Genomic DNA, 22,678 nt, shown 5'->3' on the forward strand with positions numbered 1-22,678 from the left:
ACCCAACAACACACCACAAATCTGCCGGCAACTCTCCGGCGGCCGGCGAACCACCCCCAAATTCTTCCCCTCTCTTTGAATGGAATCCGCATCCCTTTTGTACTTTCCCAAACCAGAACAAGAAAACGAAAAGAAAAAGAAAATTGCAATAATCAAAAACATGATCCAAATGACCAAATTCAGGAGCACCACCACCCTCAAACCCCAATCCAGGGCCGCTGCCAAACCACCTCCTGGAAACAACGACGACGGCGAGAGGGGAAAGGAGTCACCGCCGCAGTGAGGGGAAAAGGGTCGCCGCTACAGTGAGGGAAAATGAGTCGCCACCTGAACCCTAGCTTCCTCCCCAAACTCTAACCACCGACTCTTTCGATTTCCGGCCACCATGAATCTGACATAAAATATGTACAGAGAGGGGAAGAAGGGGGAGATAAATCGGCGCTATCAAAAGCCCTAGCCCCCAAATCGGCACACACAGGCGAGCTTCGGTGCCCATCAAAAGCCTACGGCGAAGAGCAAACCCGCGCCACCCTTGCGGCCCTCCGATTCGAGGAAAACACAGAACAATCGTGTTCTCCAAAGCCATCTCCAAACTCAATGAACCCAAACCAGAGAAAAAGAGAGAGGGGAGATAAATCTAGGACCGGAGAAAAGAAAGATAAGGGAGAGGTCAAGGGGCGAGAGGCGGCGGGACGGGACGGCGGCCGGCGCTAGTGTCGTCTGCCGGAGAAGAAGAGAGAAGGGGAGAGACTGTGTTTTGGAGGGGAAGGCGGCTGCGTGGTTATGTTTGTGTGTGTGTGTGTAGAGTTTAAGTTTAATTAGATAGCTTGATTTTAATTAAGTGAATTTAATTAAATACTAGTAATTTTTCCTTTTTTTAGAAAGTAGCCAACAATAGTGGGACAAACTAAAAAGAAAATATGGCCAACAATATTGGGACGGAGGGAGTATTTTAAAAGCAATGCATGTACATCCCCAACTTCCCCATACAAAGAGTATGAACAAAAAATAGTAAATACAAAATAAATGAGTATTTAGACGTTGTCAATTAGATAAACGAAAACTGCCAAAAAATATGTAAAGAAAATAGGCACACAAAGAGGACTAGATATGATTAAAAAAGAACACCATAATAGTCGAGCACTTCATAGATATGAAATCTACTGCACAAACGCCTATTGACTATTGTCATGCACAACTCAATTAGCCAGATGTTTTTTTTTTTTTTTAATGTAAAAAAAGTTTAGAAACATGTTGTTAACCAAACCTAGGACAAACCAAAACCCAACACACGCCGAAAATCATATCAGCAGAGCACAATCCCCCATTAAATAAGATAATCGAGATGCAAATTAACAAAGTGAAGAAAAACAATTGAGGTTAGACCTAACAAAGTTACACCAGGGCGATGCTGCTTTCCCCGCCCGGGGGTTTGCGTACACCTCCAAAATAGTCGCGAGATTCCACTTTGCCATCAGAGAAGATGTTGCTGCCGCTCATCTCCCGCAACTTTGCTGAACTCAGTGGCTTCTCCGCTGATGCAGCTGCCCCATCTCCTTTGAAGATGTCGTTCCCTGAGAGCTCTGAGAACTTCTGGTTAGGTATCTTCTTTGCTGTTTTGAGAGGTTCCTCGCTCAAAGCACCATTGCCAGCACCCTTTATGAACATGGTATTTCCAGACTCAAATCAGAAGTAATCATACTTGTAAAATAATTGAATTCATATGCACAAATTCTTTGTCTATCAATTAAATATTAACATACCTTATAATAGCTACAATCAGCTAAATAATTATTTACTATTAAATCTAATACTATTCTCACTTGCTTTAAACGACACTTCATTGATCAAAGAATAATACTTAAATAGAACTCAAAATGGTGTTGCGCACTTACATTGTCAGAAGCAGGCTCTCCAATCGTTATGCTCTCTCGTAATGCCAAAGCTCGAGCACCCAAGGGGCGGGGTTTAATTTCAGGTGGTGGAGCAAAAATATTATGCCCACTGAGCTCCTTGTTTTTGGCTTCTGATAGTTGTTTTTTTAATTTTGCTTCAGATTCGCTTTCCAGATTTCCACTCAACTCTCGCTGCTTAGCAACTTCAGGCAGACTGGCCGGTTTCTTGGGAGAAACCGTATCTTCTTCACCAAAAGAGATGTGACTGACTCCCGACAATGCTTGCTATCAAATATCAATTCAGACGAGATCAGAATCGCATAAGCTCAAATTTATAGAGTAAGCCAGAAACACCAGAAGAAATACCTGGTACATACGCAGCCCAGTTTTGTTGGCTTGAGTCTCATCAGCATCATCCATTTCCGACAATCCGTTCTCTCCTTTGCCTTTAAAAATACCACTGCCAGTCATTTCCTTCATCTTATAGCCAGAACATGGCTTCCTGGAAATCCATAAATGCAGAAGGGTCATGGTTTCTACTTTCTACCAAAACATGAAAACACAGTCACACACACACAAAAGGACCCACACACCTACGGGCTACGACCATTTTCCAAAAAACTTAGAATCTACTGAGAGTAAAGCATATCAATATGAATATCTAATCTTAATCTTTAATTTGCTGTCTAAGAGGTCAGTTTAATAAGTGGATCATACATTCAATCTAACATATGCCATTAACAACAAGATAAATGGATTAATCAGGGGTAATACGTTGTTGATCAAAGAAGCGTCACATTAAAAACAGAAAAGAAAAACACAATACATCATAACTACAAAGCATCATGATTAGGAACTTGCTCTTTTACTCATTTATTAACAATTGAACCCAAACCATAGATGCTGATAACACCTAATCCTCTTTATTCACCTGAAGATAATTGATAACTTACTAAAAGATCTACAATAAATAATTAAAATCATCAGCTTGAACGGATAATGACACGCGCAAGATTCAAATTTTCAGCCTTGAAGACATTCGATCTTGACGACCGCAAATACAAAACCAAGAATAAGGACAGAGATCTCAAAATTTTGGTCGATTTCTTGACTTAACAATGATATCAACTCAGCATATAACTCAATTATCACTCACTACCTCGCTCAGCTCCGAATTTCTTACACTAAGTAATAAATGATTGAAAAAATATGTATTGCTTACTTCAGAAACATACCAAAAAAGAGGACAAAAACAAAAAAGAAAATTTGAAAAATAGAGCAACCTATAACAAATGAAAAGGAAATGTGAAGCTAGATCTCTGACCTCTTATTCAAGCTCTCAACTTCTTCATCTGTAACCTGCCCTCCAAACACTACCTTGCTGATCCCATCCGACGGCTGTCATTCCATCTCAACTAATTCAAAATCTCAAACCCAAAAAAAACAAAAAACGATTCCTCCACAAATGGCGATTGTACCTGGTGAGAGCGGGCGGAGGAAGCCGGCGCCGGCGAGTTTTCGGGCGGATTCTCCGACCACGTGAGCAGATCTGCCGTCGAAGTGTGAGGCTTCCTCACCGGCGTGCTTTTCTCCATTGCTCACAAACAATTATCAACAAATTCTTCCAAACAAACAAAGTAAAAGAAAAAGGCAAATTCCTCCACTAAAAAACAATCGACGGAATCGAACTCCGAGATCTGAAGCTGAAAACTGAAAAATCCTTGCTTATTTTCTTCAGATTTCACTGTTGATTTTTGTTGTTTGTTGGGAGCTGCTCTGGAAGAAAGTGGTCTCTCTACTGTTATTTATACTACTCAAACAGTCCTATTTTTTCTTCAGTTTTTCTGTTTCTAGTATTTATTTTCGCGAAAAAAGACGGAACCGCAGGAGAGACAACCGGAGGGAGGGGGTCGATTGGGTTTCTTTTGAATTTCTTATTCCGCCCTATCTCTCTCGGATTTATAGGGGTCGGCATGTGCTTCGAGTTGGATGGCACGTGACAGTGACAGAAGGGAATGCCTTTCTGCTTTTACCAAATTGCCCCCCTTTGCTGTGTTTACTGTTTTTCGTTTGGGTTAATAGTTGTTTTTACTCATTCTTAAAGACAAAAAATAAAAATACCCATTATAAAATAAAATTATAAAAACTATTCATTTTGAACTTGAAAGAATAAAATTATCCTTACTTAATTCATAAAAAAATGTTGAAATCGCGAACTTTGTTCGACATGCTCGACTAATGCATGTCGAGCAATAGTGGTATTTACCACTAGAGCTCGAAATGCATTAGTCAAACATATCGAACATTAGTGTATTTGTGATAAATATATTAATGCTCGATTTTTGCGAGTCAAGCAATAGTGGTAAATACTCCAATGTTCGACATGCTCAACCATTGCGAGTCGAGCAATTGAGCATTTGTAGTCAAACATTCTTAGAAAATCACTAATGCTCGCCATTTATCGATTACAACTCAAGCATCAGTGTCGAGCATCAGTGCTAAAAATGTCATAAACGGGTTTATTTATATGTTTTATAAAAGGTGGATATTTTTTAGGTTTTGTCTTTCAGAATGAGTATATATCATTTTGTTCCTTTTTGTTTTCATAAAATACTACTATCAATTTAAAATGCAGATCTTTTTCGTACTATCAATTCTGTCATGAATCATGTAAATTATTATTTTTTAAGGGGTAATTGCCCCTAAATACATTACTTTTCCCCATTTTCTGGAATTGCACATCACCTTTAAAATCCGCCTCATAATACATAACCTTTTTTTTTTTTTCTGGAATTGCACATGGTCAGCCAACCACCAACCAGAAAAATGACGTGGATGCCGGAAACGCCACATATACACGCCGAAAAAAAAATTGATGTGGCAGCCATGTAGGAAATTAGAAAAAAAAATTGTTATTAAATTCGAATTTCCAGAATATAGAATTAAGGCATTAATTTCTCAAATCTCCAATTTTCCCCTAAATTCCCTAGTTTTACAATTTCCCACTTTTTACAATTGCCCTAGCATCCAGACTTGAATTTCGATATGCTCCACAATTGCCCTAGCGTCCAGCGATCTGCTCCACATTGCCCTAGCTCCAGCGATTACACAAATACCAAGAAAGGCTCCAGCTCCGGTGATTACACTTGCTCTAGCGATTACACCAACACGAATCAACGACGAAGGCTCCGGCGCACGCGATGAACCGGCGACCAATGCTCTGGCACACGGGACGAACCAGGCAGGAAGACGAACGTGTCGCTGTTGATTTAACTTAGATTGTGATATTTCCCCTAATCAACTGCTAATTTGCATAGATTCCACAAACTCAATTAAAGCGAACAAGCCGGCAATTTGAATTATTCATTAGGCGTGGGTTGCTTTATTTATCCAGGACCTACTATGGTGAAAACTTAGTTGTTATAATTCTTTTTTGGCTGGTTTAAATGCATTTATTATTGTCGTGTTGTTGATTATGGTAGAATTGCAGGGGTGATGGGAAATTGTTGTTTTCGTGGGATCTAGTGATGGAAGGCTGCGACCAGCGATGTCATGAGGCCAACCATCGGGTTCGGCGCAAGCCGATAAAGATCCATCCGTTCAACAATTTGTTGCGAATGGGGAAATTGTAAAACTAGGGGATTTAGGGGAAAATTGGGGATTTGAGAAATTAATGCCTTAATTCTATATTCTGAAAATTCGAATTTAATAGCAAAAAAAAAAATCCTACATGGCTACCACATCATTTTTTTTTTCGGCGTGTATATGTGGCGTTTCCGGTATCCACGTCATTTTTCCGGTTGGTGGTTGGCTGACCATGTGCAATTCCAGAAGAAAAAGAAAGGTTATGTATTATGAGGCGGATTTTAAAGGTGATGTGCAATTCCAGAAAATAGAAAAAGATAATGTATTTAGGGGCAATTACCCCTTTTGTTAATTATAAAATATCCATTTTATATTAATTGTGTCATCCGTTTATCTTTTTTACGTCTAAAAATTGACGTAACTCGGATAATTGGTGCAGTGTATTTTCTAATTAGTAAAGCGTAAAATGAGTATATAAGTTAAAAAATAAATAATTTAAAATGTATTATATTATCCGATGAGTCACATCAATTTTTTGAAGTCCAAAAGTAGACGGAAGGTACAATTGATATAAAATATTTTTAAAACATTTTAAAATACAAAAATAATTTATAATTTAATGTGACATTTACCTCTCTTATTTTCGTAGTAGTTATTTTCTAGATGAAGACTTGTTTTTGTAGCAATTTATGCGTAATTGGATGCCATTTTCCTGAAATGGCATTGTTTGTTTATTTGGTTAAGTAAACGAGTTCTTAAATGAGAGGGTGATGTCAAGTAAAAAATAAAATAAAAAAATGAGAGGGTGATGTATCCGATTTTTATTTTAAAATATAAGATATGTATCGCATCATAATTAAAATTTATAATTTCAATAAATAAAAATACAATTTACACAATATCGAGGAATTTTGAAGCAATAATCTCTTATAAAAAAGAGACTTTGATGCCTTAATTTTACCGTCTAATTAAGCTTCAACACATGATGTATCTAGAATTTTAGCTATGTGTACCATAAATGGACGAATGATCAATTATTTATAAATAACTAAATTATTATGAAACAATCGAGAATGATGTTTCAATACAATTTTATAGTAGGAACTGTTTTTTTCTTTTTTCAACTTCCTTTCTCTTTATCATAAAAGTTTGAGTTGTCTGATTTTGGAAGCTTATACTTTAAGAAATTTCGTTATCGTTTTAATGATAAATTCGATTTAATCACGTATTTAATGCATGATCTATCAAACTCCATCCCTTCTCGTTTCTTATATATAGGTAAAAAAATTTGGAAATATGTATAAATATATCCTGCATTTAGCACTTTAATTTGATAAAATATTCTAACGTTTAAAATATAATATTTTGATACACAGTCTTTAAATACTGTAATAAAAATATATCGAGTTAAAATTTTCGACTCTAAATATGGATGTATCATGACGAAGAGTATGTTGATTCCTAACCAAAATCATGAAGCACAAACTCTAAATGCACGTTTGATCATGTTTTTTAAACGCGGAAATTTCGATTCATAGCATTTTTATCATTTTTTCAAAAGTTTGGCACCAAAATACTATAATTTCAAAGTTAAAATGTTTTCGAAAAAAATGTTAAATGTGTTGTAGTATATTTTTTCAAATTTTTCTTGTTTGTATGAGATCAATTACTCCTAACTCTAGAAATAATACATCGTCTAGGGGTATCTAAACGATTTTGGTAAATGGGTATTTATCGAACTGAACCATATCCACCAGACGGTTTCAGTTTACCAAATACTGGTGTTTTGGATATCGGACCGGTATAATGTATTTTAATATTTTTTTTGGTTTTCGGATTAACCGAAATCGATTGATAAAAAACCAAAAAGTCGTATATTTAAGTATTTATTTATTAATATATTATAATTAATTAATTATAATAATTTTAAAAATATCCTAAGCCCACTCATGACCCACCCCCAAAGCCCCACTTATGGCTCAAGTCTTGGACAATAAGCCACAATTTGAAACTCTTCCGTTATTTATTAATATATTATAATTAATTAATTAATTATAATAATTTTAGAAATAGCCTAAGCCCACTCGTGATATGATGATATGATCTATGATATGATTTGTTGGTTAATTAGGATTTATAACAAAGTTTATTATTTAATAATGACATATTGATAAAAAAAAAAATTGATGATACCACTGTTTATTTCATTTTTCATTTTTTTATTTTGCACCAGATAAAAAATATTTTCAAAATATTTTTTTCTTAAATGTTCGGTATTTTTGTTTACCGAAAACCGACGTCGGTTAATCGACTTGGTAAATAGATAATCAAAATAATTCTTAGATTGGTAACGGTTTTTAAATTTGGGCTAATTTCGGTTTCGGTAAACTGAAAATTTCGATACGATTAACCGAAACCGAATTGATCGACACCCCTAAGTCCTAACATCGTCCCATATTCATTCTTGATTAATCAAATTCATAGTGCACCTAAAACTTATAAAATAAATGTATGTAATTAATTGTTTACTATGTATATTGAATGAGTTTTAAAATTAATTTATTGCTCTTAATTTCGAGTGAAGCATCCAATGTACCAATGCGAGATAATAAGTCTCATCATTATGACTTTATTTGAAGGAGATTTATTACAAGTACTATATATTTTTTCTTTCTTTTACTTATTTGGGAAATTCACACCTACTAATTCGTAATTTAGCAAGAATGTGAAGAGCTGGATTAATTAATTAACTTGGAAAGGGCAATTACGTCCCGTATAAGATTTGAAAACCGTATAAGTTGACGTAGAGATAAAGTTTTCCGTTGTGAGTGAGAGAATTATTGTTGCTCGCTTCTCCGCTACTGTTGCATATAACAAAACGAATTTTCAAATTCAAAATTTCAAATTACATAAAGCCCCTTCTTCCTCTTTTTGTCAAAACACTTTCAAATCTATTGCATATGGTTTTTGAATATTCTAAGTAAGTTCAATTTTTTTAATGGATGTTATCACTTTTGTATAATTGGATGTTTCGATAAATTGTGGCTTTCAGTTCATTTTGGAATGACCAATTCCTGTATTTTCTAATTTTTTTCATGAATTTTATTTTTTGAATTTAAATATTCAGATTTTGTATTCGTATTTTTTTTTTCAAAAAACTTATTCTTTTCCTAAATTGATTAGGACGTGTTCATTGGAGCATGGAATGACCAATCAACGGTCTTAATTATTTTTATGAGTCATTTGCATAATACACGAACTTTTAACATTTTCTTTTTTCATCTCACGAACTTTAATTTTGTTGTTATGATTGTTTCCACGAAATTTATTTTCCTCATATTTTTCACCCAATGATATAATTTTTGGATTCAAAATTCATATGAAAAGCTTCCCAATTCATCGACATGCGCTAAAAAAATTGAATTAACATTTTAACACTAACAAATTAAACACAAATTAGCTAAAAATATGTCATGATAGAACTTTTGGATCCAAATATTAAATCTTTTCAATTTCTTGACACAAAAATAAATAAATAAATGAATCAGCACTAATCAAAGTTGATTGCAACACAAAATAATTAAGAAATATGAGCGAAATAAATTTTGGGGATAAAAATAAATTTGATGGGAAAAAAAGTTCGTGTATTTACACGTAAATAACCTAAATTAAAAATTAACATGTGTATGCCACGTAAACAATAATATGCCATGTAGAAATCAATTCAGTTATAACTTGATTGAAATTGCTCCCCGTGGGAAAAATCAGACGAGCTCAAAGTTCGTGTATTTAGATTCAAGAAATTAAAATTGTGAAAAAAATCATAAAATAATAAAATTTTGTGTATTATACATATTTACGTTCTCAGCAGCCTAATGTCAACTTAGACTTTTATATATATATATATATATATATATATTATTACAGTCTCAAAATCAAGTGTTTAACTGCATATATTTGTAGGCATCGATAGTTTTCTTGCGCATTGTTGATTTGTTATTTATATATTTGGAAGGTTTCTTCTATACATATAGTATAAGGTTAAGATCAATTTGGGAAAATGGATTGCAACCAGTCAAAGCTAGGAATTCAATAATCAATAATACTATACGACTAATAAAATTAAATATATATATATATATATATATATATATATATATCATGTAATTCAAAAGAAAAATATCATTTTTATTTGGAACATTGTTACTTTGATTCATTACCATTGTCACTTGTACAACGATTACTTTTAAACATAAGAAGTGCTATTTTTATTTGGATTATACCGTTATTTTCATTCATAAGAATTGTAACTTTTTTATTTATAACAATTATTATTTTTATTCATAATAACTAATACTTGCGGCTACGAAAGAACTTTTTATTTTTTATTTTTGGGACGTCCATAAAAGAACTTTCTACTTATTTATGGGCTATACCTCATCACTTATAAATATCTTTTTTTTAGGGAACCACTTATAAATATCTTATTTATCCTTATTTTTCACATTTTCACCACTTTCAATACTAATTAAAACTTTTTTTTCACTATTTCAATACACTCAATAATTTTTTATTTAAAATTCGTGTTACTTCCTCTTAGAAAATTCTTTCGTAGACGGAGGGAATATCATTTTTATATGATGAGTCATGGGTTAACATTGGAGTCGAATTTTGGATCGGTCCGATCGGGTTTGCTCCAACCCTACTCACAGTCACGCCCATGGTTAGGCTTAGGCAGCGTGTACATAAGTTTTTGTGGAAAGAAAAAAGATGAGTATCTTTTGATTTTTTATTTAATTTATATTATTTATATGCATTTTAATAAACCAACATTGTTTCTAAGAGATTATCTAATCTTACTTTTTTAAGTTAAAAGACATCATTTTGATGTCATGCAACTTATTGTTTCTCATTATTTCCAAATTTTAGGATGTCATGCCACTTATTTTTTTTCGTTCTTTTCAAATTTAATAAAAATAATATCTTCTTCTATAAAAATAAAATAATAGAAAAAGACTAAACTTTTTCATGTTATCAAAATTTGATTTTTTACATTCCAACATCTTATATAACACTAGTTAATATACTTTAAATGAAAATAATGTATTTTTCAAATAAACACATTTGGTTAAATCCATATAAAAATACAACAAATCTATACATATATAAAAGCTCAACCACTTACATAGTAAGTTGTGTTTTTCCTCCAAAATCACTTTACTATTTTTAGAAATATATTTTTTTTTCTAACTTTTTTGTCTGTTCTTATTTTCGTCTACTTAAGATTATATGAATATTTTTTTGTTATAATTTTTCATATTGCTCCAATTAAAGTATATTAGTTACTTTTTTATCTTTTGAATATTTTATATTGGTTAGTCATACGGATAAATATAAATAAACTATTCAATAAATATGTATAATATTATTAAAATATTTATATTGGTAATATCTATGATTAAAATAGACTCTAAGATATTTATTTATTCTTTCTTTCTTGAATATTTAATCAACATATGTAAAATATTTAAAATTTAAGATTAATCATCCATTATGATTGTGTATCAATTAAAATCACAACAAATTAATTATAACATAATCATAGCACTACAACTTATTGCATTAGTAATTTTTAATCTCTTAAATATTTTAGTGTGCGTGTGTTGGCCAAGCGGTAAGAGGTTAATGCCTAAGGCCAAAGGTCTTGGGTTCCGAGTCCCCTGTGGTGCGGCCTTTTAATTTCTTTATTTAATATTGTAAATTTATCAAATAAAAAAATCTTTTAGATATTTTATAGGTAATAGTTATATTACATATGTAATTTTTTAATGAAATAATGACATATTTTTGTATAAAATGATCACACTTGTTCAGTAAATGTAAATAAAATATTTAGTAAATGTAGATATTAGAAATTTAACAAATGGTGATGATAATGATGGTTATACATCTATCGACCATAGGGTACTAGACGTGATAAGGATCTCTATGTTGGAGGCGTATTTGATGCTTATCCCTAGATTATATATTAGATATGTAAAAAAAAATATATATATATATATATATATATAATTTCAACTGTAAAAATCTTCTAACTAATATTAGTACACATAATTAATAATTGCGGCTGTCAGGCCGCACATGAGTTTTTGCGTTCGGAAACTACATAGAAAATGTTGTTAGTTGTTGTGTGGAATGTTCTTAATTAATATATGTGGTAAATTAATAAATAGAAAAAGAAGGGGTAAGAAGTAGAAAAGAGGAAGTGGAATGGGCAGAAAAGGGAAGCAACAATACACGTGGGGGTATGATTATATCAACTTCTTTTGCAATGCAAGGCTTAGCTAACTTGGCTCACACACAACAAATGAGATTCCCTTATAAAGCCATAAATTCCTCATCCTTTCAACTTCCACCTTTACTTGTGACGAGGGTCATTCTTGGTATTTCACTTATTATGAGTATTTCTTCCCGTCTAATTTAACTTGACTTGAATTCTCATTTGGATTATTCCATTTGATTTGCCAATTTTTTTTAGATAATTACTTTATACTATACTACTCTCTCTGTCTCATTAGAATATACTCAATTTTTTTGGAAATAAAGATTAAAAAAAAAATTGAGGGAAAAAATAGTGTGATCCATATTAATTAAACATTTATAATACATTATTAATCTAAAACGAGCATAATTTAATAGAAACATCCCAAAATGGAAAGCGAACCTATTTTAGTGGGACGAGAGAATATTAAATATGATACCTTTTAAAATGGCAATGTAAAAATAAATAGATCAAATCCGGCTAGGACGAAAAGAGTAATATCCATAAAATTATACTCTCTTCGACCCATTTCAATACGATCACATTACCTTATTTGGACTTAAAATTTCAATAGGTCATTACCTAAAATAAAATTTCAATACATAATGAACACTTTAACACAACTTATTATTTACATCATATGTTATTATGATCTATAAATATTTATTCCATTTTATCTACAATTGATTTTCTTTGCTACTTTTATTTGAACAAATATACTCTTGAAAAATCATATTATCCTTCTTGTTTTATTATAAACTACTTGCTTTTTATTTTTTAATATCTACATCTGAATAGTTTATAATAAAATAGGAGAGAGAAAACAATTTTTTTTGATGATATATTTGTAAAAAAAAATAATGAGAAAAAAATGAAGATGTTCTTTTTTAAATGAGAAAAAAGATAATTATATGTGGACAACAATAATATATGATGTAAATAATAAGTTATGTGAGATTATTTGTTATGTACTATTGATTTTTCAATTTAAGAAGTGGCCTATTTAAATAAAACGGTAAATAAGGACATGTGACCTACTGAATTGAGATAGAGGAAGGTATATGTTTATTTATTTGAACAACCTTCTTCGAAATAGAACTATCACTGTGCAAAAAATAACACAAATAAAAAATTAGAAGTATTTCTATAATATTTTCGTATACTAGTAATTTTTTTTAAGGGGTAAAATTATACTCCCATTGTACCATTCTGATTAGGCAGTGTAGGTTTTGCATTTATATTACCTTGATAAACTCGAATTAAATTTAAATGTTATATCCATTACTTTAATCAAGCCATTTTTTATTTTAAAGTTGATTTCGTTTCGAAAGTTTTTTGTTATTACTTTTACGTTTCATTATCCAGCTATTTTTTTTACTTGACCCTCTCATACATTGATACTTCTTCTCCATATTTATATATTTTATTCTTTTATACTAACATGATTTCCATCTAGCTTACCAACAAAACAATTTTTTTTTATAATTTTTCGAGGAAACCAACAAAACAATTTCATCTTTCGTGTAATGCAATTAACTTTAATGTTACATAAAATAATCCGACCAAGGTAATAGCCTTGAATTCTGCATCAAAGACAAATGTCAAAAGGAACAAGTAAGAAGCCATTGCTTCATGAATTTCTTTTAATCGAGTCCCATCCAAAAATCTATCGAGTCTAAGAAAAAAGGGTAAAATAGCCCCTTCATTTAAAATAATGATAAATAATAATTTTAAATTTATTAATTTATGCTATAATTTGTAACTTCAAATTAAATACTTTATGCCTCATTGCTCACAGACGCCATATTAGGAATCAGAGGGTTGATTGTGCCTCTGCAAAATCAAAATCAAAATCAAAATCAAAATCAAGGTGAATGACCTTTCTTTTTTTGAAGATTATTACTACAATGACGATTTTAAGACGGCGACAATTGTCATGTGTATAAGGGCATCAAGCCCGAAGGGAATTCCAACATAGAGCGAAAAGGGTCTGAAACTATTGTTTTCAAATTTCTCTTTCCATCAAAATTTGTTGCAAGAAACACGACATCTCAAAACCACCGCTTTGAGGCCGATCGTTTGATGACAATATATAGACAATTTCGAATGTTGATAGTACATATTACAAGATATTTAATTTGAGGGGGTTATAGATTATAGCACAAAATAATAAATTCATAATTATTTATTACTCTCTCCGTACCATTATTTAATTAATAGGCCCACCACCTACTCCCTCTCTATACCTATTTTTTTTGTAAATCTCAATTTATTCGTCTCTCTCCACCAATTCACTTTATCTACTAATTATACTCACTCCGTCCATGAAAGAACTTCCTATCTTTCTTTTTTGGGACGTCTACAAAAAAACTTCCTACCTATTTTCGGACTATACCCCACCACTCATAATTACTCTTACTTTGATTTTTTTTCACAACTCTCAATAGTAATTATAACACTTTTTCATCACTCTCAATACACTCAACAACTTTTTCTCCACTCTCAATACACATAAGAATCTTTTTCATGGACGGAGGGAGTATTTCTTAATTTCCATGCTCAAAAGTAATGGAACATTTATAGTGAGACGAAGATAGTATTATATTTTTTTTGAAACTATGTATTACTATTATATATTTAAATGAGGGGTATATTGAGTAAAACAAAGGCTACGAATCGAATTACCCCCTATAAGACTAAGAGGCATTGACAAAATGCAAATAAAATGGCCCAACCGATCCAAAATCAGATTCGTGGGCCAATTGCAGTCGAGTCTACAAATCATCCTATCCGTTTCAAAATTGGGTTGAACTGGTTTTTTGTTTAACAAGAAAATGGATATTTTGATATATCAACTAAGCAACGAACGTGACAAGCATTGAGTGAAAGAGCAAAAATGGTGAATGTTCAAACTTTCCATATACATCACTCATATGAACTGACATTAAAGAGTATCCCACCTCAAATACCGAATATCGAATCGTTAAGCGAGAACTTACCAGCCGATTGCAGACTCACGACGCAGCAGCAGTTCAAATTTTATCTGTACAGTCAATATGAGAGAAGGAAAAAAACATTCCACGCCTCAACTGTGCAACGGTGTGATTACCGGGTGACAAGTAGTGTTCTTTCATCACTGTAGTCTTCAAAAGGCAATGGAATGATAGTTTTGGCATCAAGATTAAGCTCCCTTCTTTCAATCTGAACATGGTCTCCTCTAGTGTGTGAAGATTCCGATTCAATCAGCTGAATCTCCGACTCCATGATAGCTTCCATTCGGGCACGATCTCTGTCCTTCGGGTAAGTGCGATAAAGGAAAGTGTATATGACACAACACAAAGCCATTGGGATAGCTATTGCTGCAAAGAGAGCCTTCGCCAAAGATGCAGCGTTCTCTCTATCTGTAGAGATGCCGTCTGAACCTTCTGGAACGATGGGCTTATACCCGTAGACATACTGAGCCAGTAGTCCGACTGTGGGAGGAGCAAATGATGATAATACTGACTCAAAGGATCTGTCTAATGCGTAGATGCTTGTTCGAGATCTCTCTGGGACTATTTCTGCAAAAATCGGACTGTTTATGGCAAAGTCATTATGATATTCAACATCATACAACGGTAGTTCGAACGAAATCATTTGGGACTTCAAGATTGAAACCCTACGACCCCCGCCTTGCCCCTTCCCAGCTTTTGGAATTCCGAGAATAGAGAGCATTATAATCCGAATCCAAGCTTCAATACATATAGATTATGTTCTTGCCTCACAATGACACAGAAACATATTTCTGAATTCAGATATAGTAAAAAGAGAGTTTCTTGAATGTCTTACTTGTTTGTGGCGGGGGCGTTCCAAGATATGCAGAAACCCGTAATAAACATGACAATACCATGTACGAGCATAGTAGACGGATTGTTAGGCACCGCCAGCAAAAGAATTGCTGAGAGAGGAATTCCAGATCCCGAGCTTATCTGCGACAGGATTATCCGGCCAGAATTTGGGAGGCGCTTAGATAAGAAATCGCCCATCATGCCTCCGAATACACCACCAAGGGAGTTTGCCACAATGAATGTGCCCATGAGGACGGCTGTCTTCTCATGAGAGAAACCAATTAGCTCCAACCACATCGGAGCAAACGACAAAGCTGACCAGGGAAACGAACCCGTAACACCTTGGGCTACAATAATTTGAAAGGAAGGGATCCTGATCACTGATTTGGCTTCCTGGAAGAGGTCTTTCACATCCGATCGGAAAGACTTGCGGGGCGCTCGATCACTAGCGCTCGTACCACCATTAGGAAAGTGAGGATCAACGGCGAATAACCAAACTAGTAACCCCACAATGACGCTGACTATGCCAACGAGGTGAAAAGAAATCCTCCAGCCAGGGATTCCCATCAAAGTAACCGGAGCTATCAACAACGAAAGCAGTCCACCAATAACCGAACCAAGGTTGCTGGTGAGCTGCAGCCACCCAAAAGCTGTACCACGGTTGGCATCACCAGTTGAATCAGCAACGAGGGACTGAATCGCGGGTGCAACAATGGCAAGGCCAATCCCATTCAAAGCTCTCGACACAGCTACCTGGCAGAAAATTTTGTCGGGTTAAGTTTTATCACATCACTATAAGGTTACCCTCTCTTTGCACTCCTTAGCCTGCAATCCATTTAAACAAACAAGTATGACAGCTGATAGATCGAAACAAGTCCTTCAGCCTCAAATCTTTTTTGCAAGACTTTGTTTCTTCGGATTGCCATGAACAGGACTGCACCATAGAGATACAATCTATCATTTTCACGTCATCTACTGACTCAAACTTATAACGAGAAGAATGTCAAATGACTCACATAAACAAATTATCACTGCAGAAAACAACTCAAAACTCATTTATTCTACACTAGCATTGCATGCTTATCTTAGTCCACATGATTTTTCTGCTAAGATAGATTTGTCACTATGTGCAGACGACCTAAAATCTCAATGCATTCCAATAAATTTAGAAGAAATCTCGTTGCTTTGCGAGGTCCCATCGACGAAGTCTAATTAAGATAATTACCAGAACCACTTAAAGCAAAGCACAAAACTAAATAGGAACTCAATTCGGTATTTAACTAACAATTAATTCAGGCTGAGCCATAGAAATTGAATAATAAGTAGTACATTTTCAAATCAGATGATTGTTAAAACCTCAATCACAAGACGGAAACAGCAAGCCAATTTACCAACAAAAACTATTTTCAAGGAATTCAACAACAAATAAATAGGGGTTTCATCCAAAACCTGAAAGAAGGTGGAGGAGAAGGCGACGAGGAAGGTGGCGGCGGCCCAAAGGAAAGCACCGTAGGAGATGACGTGGGCCCGATTATGCCGGCCCGCCAAGTAAGCCGCGACGGGGTAGCAAATCGCCTGCACCATCGATCGGAGAAGGGTAAGAAAGCCCAGCCCGGTTGGGCCCGAATGGAGCGCTTCCCCAACTTCTTTGTAGACTCCCGGTAGTAATGATTCGTCTGCTCTTTCCATTATTCCGGCGAGATTCACCAGCACAAGCGTCAGCGTTCCTGCCTTCATCTTCCACAAAATTCCGAACTTTTAATTTCTGGATTTTGTTTTATATGTATAATTTGATCCGTTGAATTGTGTTTGTTCTACTTGGCAGAGTCAGCGGTGGCGGAGTGCCTGTCGGTAGTCAAAATGGAGTGGCAAAGGCGGGAATATTCCAAGCGACAATACCACGAAATGTTGAATCATATTTTTCCACAAAAACCAATAAAATGTTGTTGCATAGCATTTAGTACTATTCAATTTTGGGATTTGGATCAAGCCCTATAAAGGTATTTCCACTCCTATTATTTTCAATTGCGGAGATATTATATAATAAAACAAAATAATGATTCCAAAAAAAACAAGGTTTTTTTCTTCTTTTGACGGACAAGGGGAGTATATATAGTTTGCCTATTTATTTTTAGAATTATAAAAGATACCTACTATGTAATCAAATAAGCAACTCACACGTAATTAAAAAAAAAAAGTTAATTATCCCTAAATACACAAATTTTCTCCAAATTTTGGAATTGCACGCCATTTTTAAAATCCTCTCTATAATACATCGTCTTTCACTTTTTTTTTATTTTTCCCACAACCACAAAACCCCCTATCGTGAAAATGATGTGGCAGTAAAAAATTTACATGTAATCACATCGGAACACCTGGACAAATGAAGTGTCACCCAAATGCCATAAACGAAGCCGTTTTTAAAGAAAATAACAAGCTAATTGCAGATTAAAGATACGAGTCCTAATTTTCAGATCTCTTCCCTTCCTTTCTTCGAAGCAGACGAGCCCTTTAGAGAATAAACGGAATTCTTCCCTCCTTCTTCCATTCTTCTTTGAAGCAAACGAGCCCCTTCTTCAGAATAAAAATAGCAAAATAAGGTCTGCAAATTAGGGAAAATTCACAAAAAAAAAAAATATATCTGAATCAACCTATCTCCCATATTCCCTCGACAAAAAAAATCAGCAAAAATAAATAAATCAAATTCAACAAAATTTCCCATATTCCTATATTCAGTAAAAATCAAATTCAGCAATTCAGAAAATTCCATTTTTCTATATACCTATATTCAGCAAAAATCAAATTCAACAAAAAAATTGAGCAAAATCTGGACTAATATCCTTCCACCTAATCTCCCATAATATCATAATCATCCTATCTCCCATATCTTCACAAAAAAATTCAGCAAAATTGACGTCAAATAGAAAAACAGAAATTGATGTCCTCGACAAAATTACAGCCCTAAAACTTGGATTGGATGCATACCTATCGCCCCTATTTCTTCGTGCCCTCAAACGGTGGAGATTCATGAATTGAAAGAGAACTTACTGCCCAATGATTAGAAGAGACGAGAGAGAAGATTTTGTTCGCTTTGGGCAGGAAATCAACTCTTGTCTCACCCTCGAACGATGGTGGCTTTGGAGATTCAGGAATTGAAAGAGAACCTACAACTAGGGGTGAGCATTCGGTTATATGGTTCGGTTTTTGCTAAAACCAAACCAAACCATATTTTAGTTCGGTTTAAAAAAAAAACCGAACCGAACCGAATTAACCGAACAAACCGAACCGAATTAACCGAAATTTTTATAATTAAAACCGAACCGAACCGAAAAACCGAATTAATCCGAAGAAAACCGAAATTTTCGAAAAAAAACCGAAAAAACCGAAATTTTCGAAAAAAAACGGAAAATTCCAAAAAAAAAAACTATAAAATTAAAAAAATATTAGAAGTTAGATATTATAAAATTATAATTAATATATATATATATATATATATATTTATATATATATTATAAATATAATTCGGTTTTTCGGTTTTGTTCGGTTTTAAAAAATCCGAACCGAACCGAACCGAAAAACCGAAATTTTATGAAAAAAAAACCGAACCGAACCGAAAAACCGAAAAAACCGAACCATATTTTAAAATTTCGGTTTGGATCAGTTCGGTTATTCGATTTCGGATTTTTTGCTCACCCCTACCTACAACCCTAAGATTCACGAATTGAAAGAGAAGATTAGAATAGAGAAGATGTTTTGTTGCGTCTTTGCAGAAATTCTGCAATTTAGGGCTGAAAACGTGAATAGGGGAAAGAAAGAAAGAAATAAGTTAATTTTACCAAAAACGACGTCGTTTTGGACTTTTGGGTAAAACAACGTTGCTTTCTCCCGACGTCCAACGTGTCTACGTGGATTTCCGATCGCCACGTCACTTTTCAAATTGGGGTTTTAAGTTTTCGTGGGGAAAATCAGAAAAATAAATAAATAAATAATAAAATAGAAAGGTGATGTATTAGTGTATCCATTATGGTGATACCCCATAGTGGTGCCACAAGTATGCCACATCAACAACTACCTTTTTTTTCAATTACCTCATATTTTCTCCACTATGGTACTACCTCATATTTAACTATTCATGGACCCCGATATTATTATTATTACTATAATCACTATTACTATATATATATATAGATATATATGTATGTATTTTAATTTTTGTATTGTAGTTTACTTGAATAAAATTAATATAATTACATGAATAAATTAAATTTTTAAATATTAAAATATAATTCAAAACTAATACGGAGTATAATTATGCTATAAAAAATTAAAATTCTAATGCTCATATTATTGAAAAGAATATTCGTGGAACACATAATTAAAATTAAAAATAAAAATAAAAACACACAACATGTTAATTTAAATACCAAGTAAAAACATACATAATTATAACATTAATCACCGTGCCAAATAGTGTCCTCGCGTAAATGGAGGAAAAATAACAAATTTAAAATAGAAAATGGCACTTAATTTATTTTATTAAAGTAAAAAACAAATTTATAAAGGAAAAAAATACAAGAAACGAAAAAAAGAAGAATCAAACCACATTTTAAAGAAAAAACAAACAACTGTACATAAATGCAGGAAATTTTCGAAAAAAAAGAAAAGAAAAGGTCATCAATCAGCCACAAGCGTGTCATTGTTCTCTCGGTGGGACCCAAAATGCAGTTGATACCCGGGAAGCAATTTTGCTACCCAAGACTTTTTAGCTACCCCAATTTAACCTCTCCACTATGGTGCTCTCCATTTGGGATGGCAATCGGCTGCGACGGGTACGGATACCAATACCCACAAATTAAATGGATAGTGATTTTCAACCACGAAACTATCCATAGATATCAAATGGTATCCAAACCCGCTACCCGCGGATACTCGCTACCCGTCGGGTATCCACGAACCCACTATCAGCCGGGTATCCGTCACCCGCTATTCGCGGATACCCGCCACCTACTATCCGTCGGATACTCACTAAACAAAATTTAAATATAAATTTACAACAAATTTAATAGAAAAAAAAAATCAACACAAATAACATAGTTCAAATCCATATGTTGAAATCCACAAAGAACAATGTTTAAATTCAAATTCATCAACTAAAATATAAAATCCAACAAAATTCTATAATTGCTCAACAAAATTCAAATTTAAATTAGTCTATTAGAATTTGGGCCTTAGTTCAGTTTCTGTTTGAGCCTATTTTAAGATATAATATGCTAGCCCATAATCTCAAAATATTTATTCAAAGCCCATATTTTATGAAATTTTTTTGTCGATATTCGACGGTTAATTCACGGATAATTAACGGTTAATTGGTGGGTATTTTTCGCGGGTAAACGGGTTTCGCGGGTATGGATAATAAGTATCCAAACCCATACCCACGAACTAAATGGATAGTGAATTGCAACCACGAAACTATCCGTGAATATCAAATGGTATCCAAACCCACCCTAATAGGTTCGGGTTTTCGCGGATACCCGTTACCCGCGGATAGATTGTCATCCCTACTCTCCATGCCATGTCACCAACTACCCCAAAAAAGGGCACAATAGTGGATGCTCTTAGAGCAAATTTTTTTAAGATGATGGGCAATTTTAGAATTTGGTGAAAGTTTGTGTATTTAGGGGTAATTTACCTAAAAATATGCCACAATTTCCTTTTTCGTCCGTCCACAAAAAATATGCCACATCCATTTTTAGTAGTAGGGTCCACACCATTCCACTCACATTTAAAGTGGGACCCTTACTCCACTACCAACTTCACTCACATTTTATTAAAACCCGTGCCGAAAGTAAAGTGGCATATTTTTGGTGGACGGGGGGAGTACAATGTAGATCATTGAACACAACTTTATAAGATGTTTCCCTCTAATCAAGTGGACATTTGAATAATTTAATATGCGTGAGTGTGGATGAGTGTGAATCCTAACTAAAAGAATATGATGTAAATTGAATTTAATTTATAATAAATCTCATGATTTAATATAATTCATTAATAATTAATATTATGCAAAAGTTATCTAATGTTGGGAAATAGAAGAAATATCATATCCTAGTTTTGATGATCCCAAAACTCTTAGTTTTATTTTCTCTAGACTAGCCTCTTTATTTGAACTCAACTGTTAGAGTTCAATCTTTTAGATAGACTGGAGTTTATAGGTAACTGAAGTTTCTCCTTGTCGAAGGCCAAAGAAACTGAAGACTGAAGACTTAGAAGATCAAAGCCCGACTGAAGATAAAACAATTGAAGGAAGACACTGGCGATACGAAGTGGTGAAGTATAATCGAACGGATACAAATTTAATCGGCGATTTGTTATCGGACTACGAATTATACCTAGTGTTGTTTGGAAAAGCGAGAGAGAAAAGCAAAGTTGAGAGCACGAGAATCCGATTGCTGTAGTATTGCAAGTGAAGTAAGCGTAAATTACAAAGGGCGTATGCATGGCTATTTATAGATTTACAAGCTGAGGGTAAAATAGTAAATTTAATGCTTAAGGCATGCGCCTCGCGTGGTCGATGGCATAGTAGTAATTTCGCTCCCAAGCGAAAGACTTCTTCGCTCTTTTGGTGATTTCTCTGACAGATGCCATTTCTCTGACACGGGCCATTTCCCTGGCAGGTGTGGCTTCTCTGACGGATGTGGCTTCACTGACGAAGGCCATTTCTCTGGTAAGGCTCGTTTCTCTAACGACGCCCATTCCTCTGGCGAGGTCCGTTCATCTGATAAAGGTCATTTCCTTGCTCTGCATATATTACTCCTCATCACGAAGGACACCGTGAACTAGAGACATTCAGTTAAACAGGAAGACAATTTAACTGAAGACAACGACTGTTCAAGTGAAGGACAAAAGCTCTAACTGATTCTTCAGTTAAACTTAAGTCTCACGTGTAAACAATAGAGCTTCAACTTGAGTATATCAGTCAACATTCTTCATCAGACTGAAACGCTGGCACCCGCATTAAATGCACCTGATATGAAGATCGTCCTTTCTAG

The 22,678-nt window shown here is 33.9% G+C and overlaps 2 protein-coding genes across 8 annotated transcripts; both read right to left on the reverse strand.

Annotated features, from left to right (window-relative positions):
* Positions 1 to 1,203: 1,203 nt before the first annotated feature.
* Positions 1,204 to 3,831, reverse strand: LOC131010907 (uncharacterized). Its single transcript, XM_057938612.1, has 5 exons — positions 3,374 to 3,831; positions 3,220 to 3,293; positions 2,262 to 2,397; positions 1,896 to 2,180; positions 1,204 to 1,656 (listed from the first exon to the last, which is right to left on the reverse strand). Exons 1-5 carry the CDS (start codon positions 3,488 to 3,490, stop codon positions 1,396 to 1,398), a joined length of 873 nt encoding a protein of 290 aa, XP_057794595.1. The 5' UTR covers positions 3,491 to 3,831; the 3' UTR covers positions 1,204 to 1,395.
* Positions 3,832 to 14,436: 10,605 nt separating this feature from the next.
* Positions 14,437 to 19,484, reverse strand: LOC131010881 (uncharacterized). 7 transcript variants are annotated; one of them, XM_057938575.1, is made up of 5 exons: positions 19,329 to 19,484; positions 18,678 to 18,793; positions 17,079 to 18,200; positions 15,631 to 16,382; positions 14,437 to 15,376 (listed from the first exon to the last, which is right to left on the reverse strand). In XM_057938575.1, exons 3-5 carry the CDS (start codon positions 17,364 to 17,366, stop codon positions 14,908 to 14,910), a joined length of 1,509 nt encoding a protein of 502 aa, XP_057794558.1. In that variant the 5' UTR covers positions 17,367 to 18,200; positions 18,678 to 18,793; positions 19,329 to 19,484; the 3' UTR covers positions 14,437 to 14,907. The 7 variants fall into 7 exon arrangements, with proteins under 7 accessions (XP_057794558.1, XP_057794557.1, XP_057794559.1 ...); XM_057938574.1 differs by having other exon boundaries at positions 17,079 to 18,203; XM_057938576.1 differs by having other exon boundaries at positions 17,079 to 18,231.
* Positions 19,485 to 22,678: the final 3,194 nt, after the last annotated feature.

The sequence above is a fragment of the Salvia miltiorrhiza genome, chromosome 2 (genome assembly GCF_028751815.1).
Source record: "Salvia miltiorrhiza cultivar Shanhuang (shh) chromosome 2, IMPLAD_Smil_shh, whole genome shotgun sequence".
Taxonomy (NCBI): Eukaryota; Viridiplantae; Streptophyta; class Magnoliopsida; order Lamiales; family Lamiaceae; genus Salvia; species Salvia miltiorrhiza.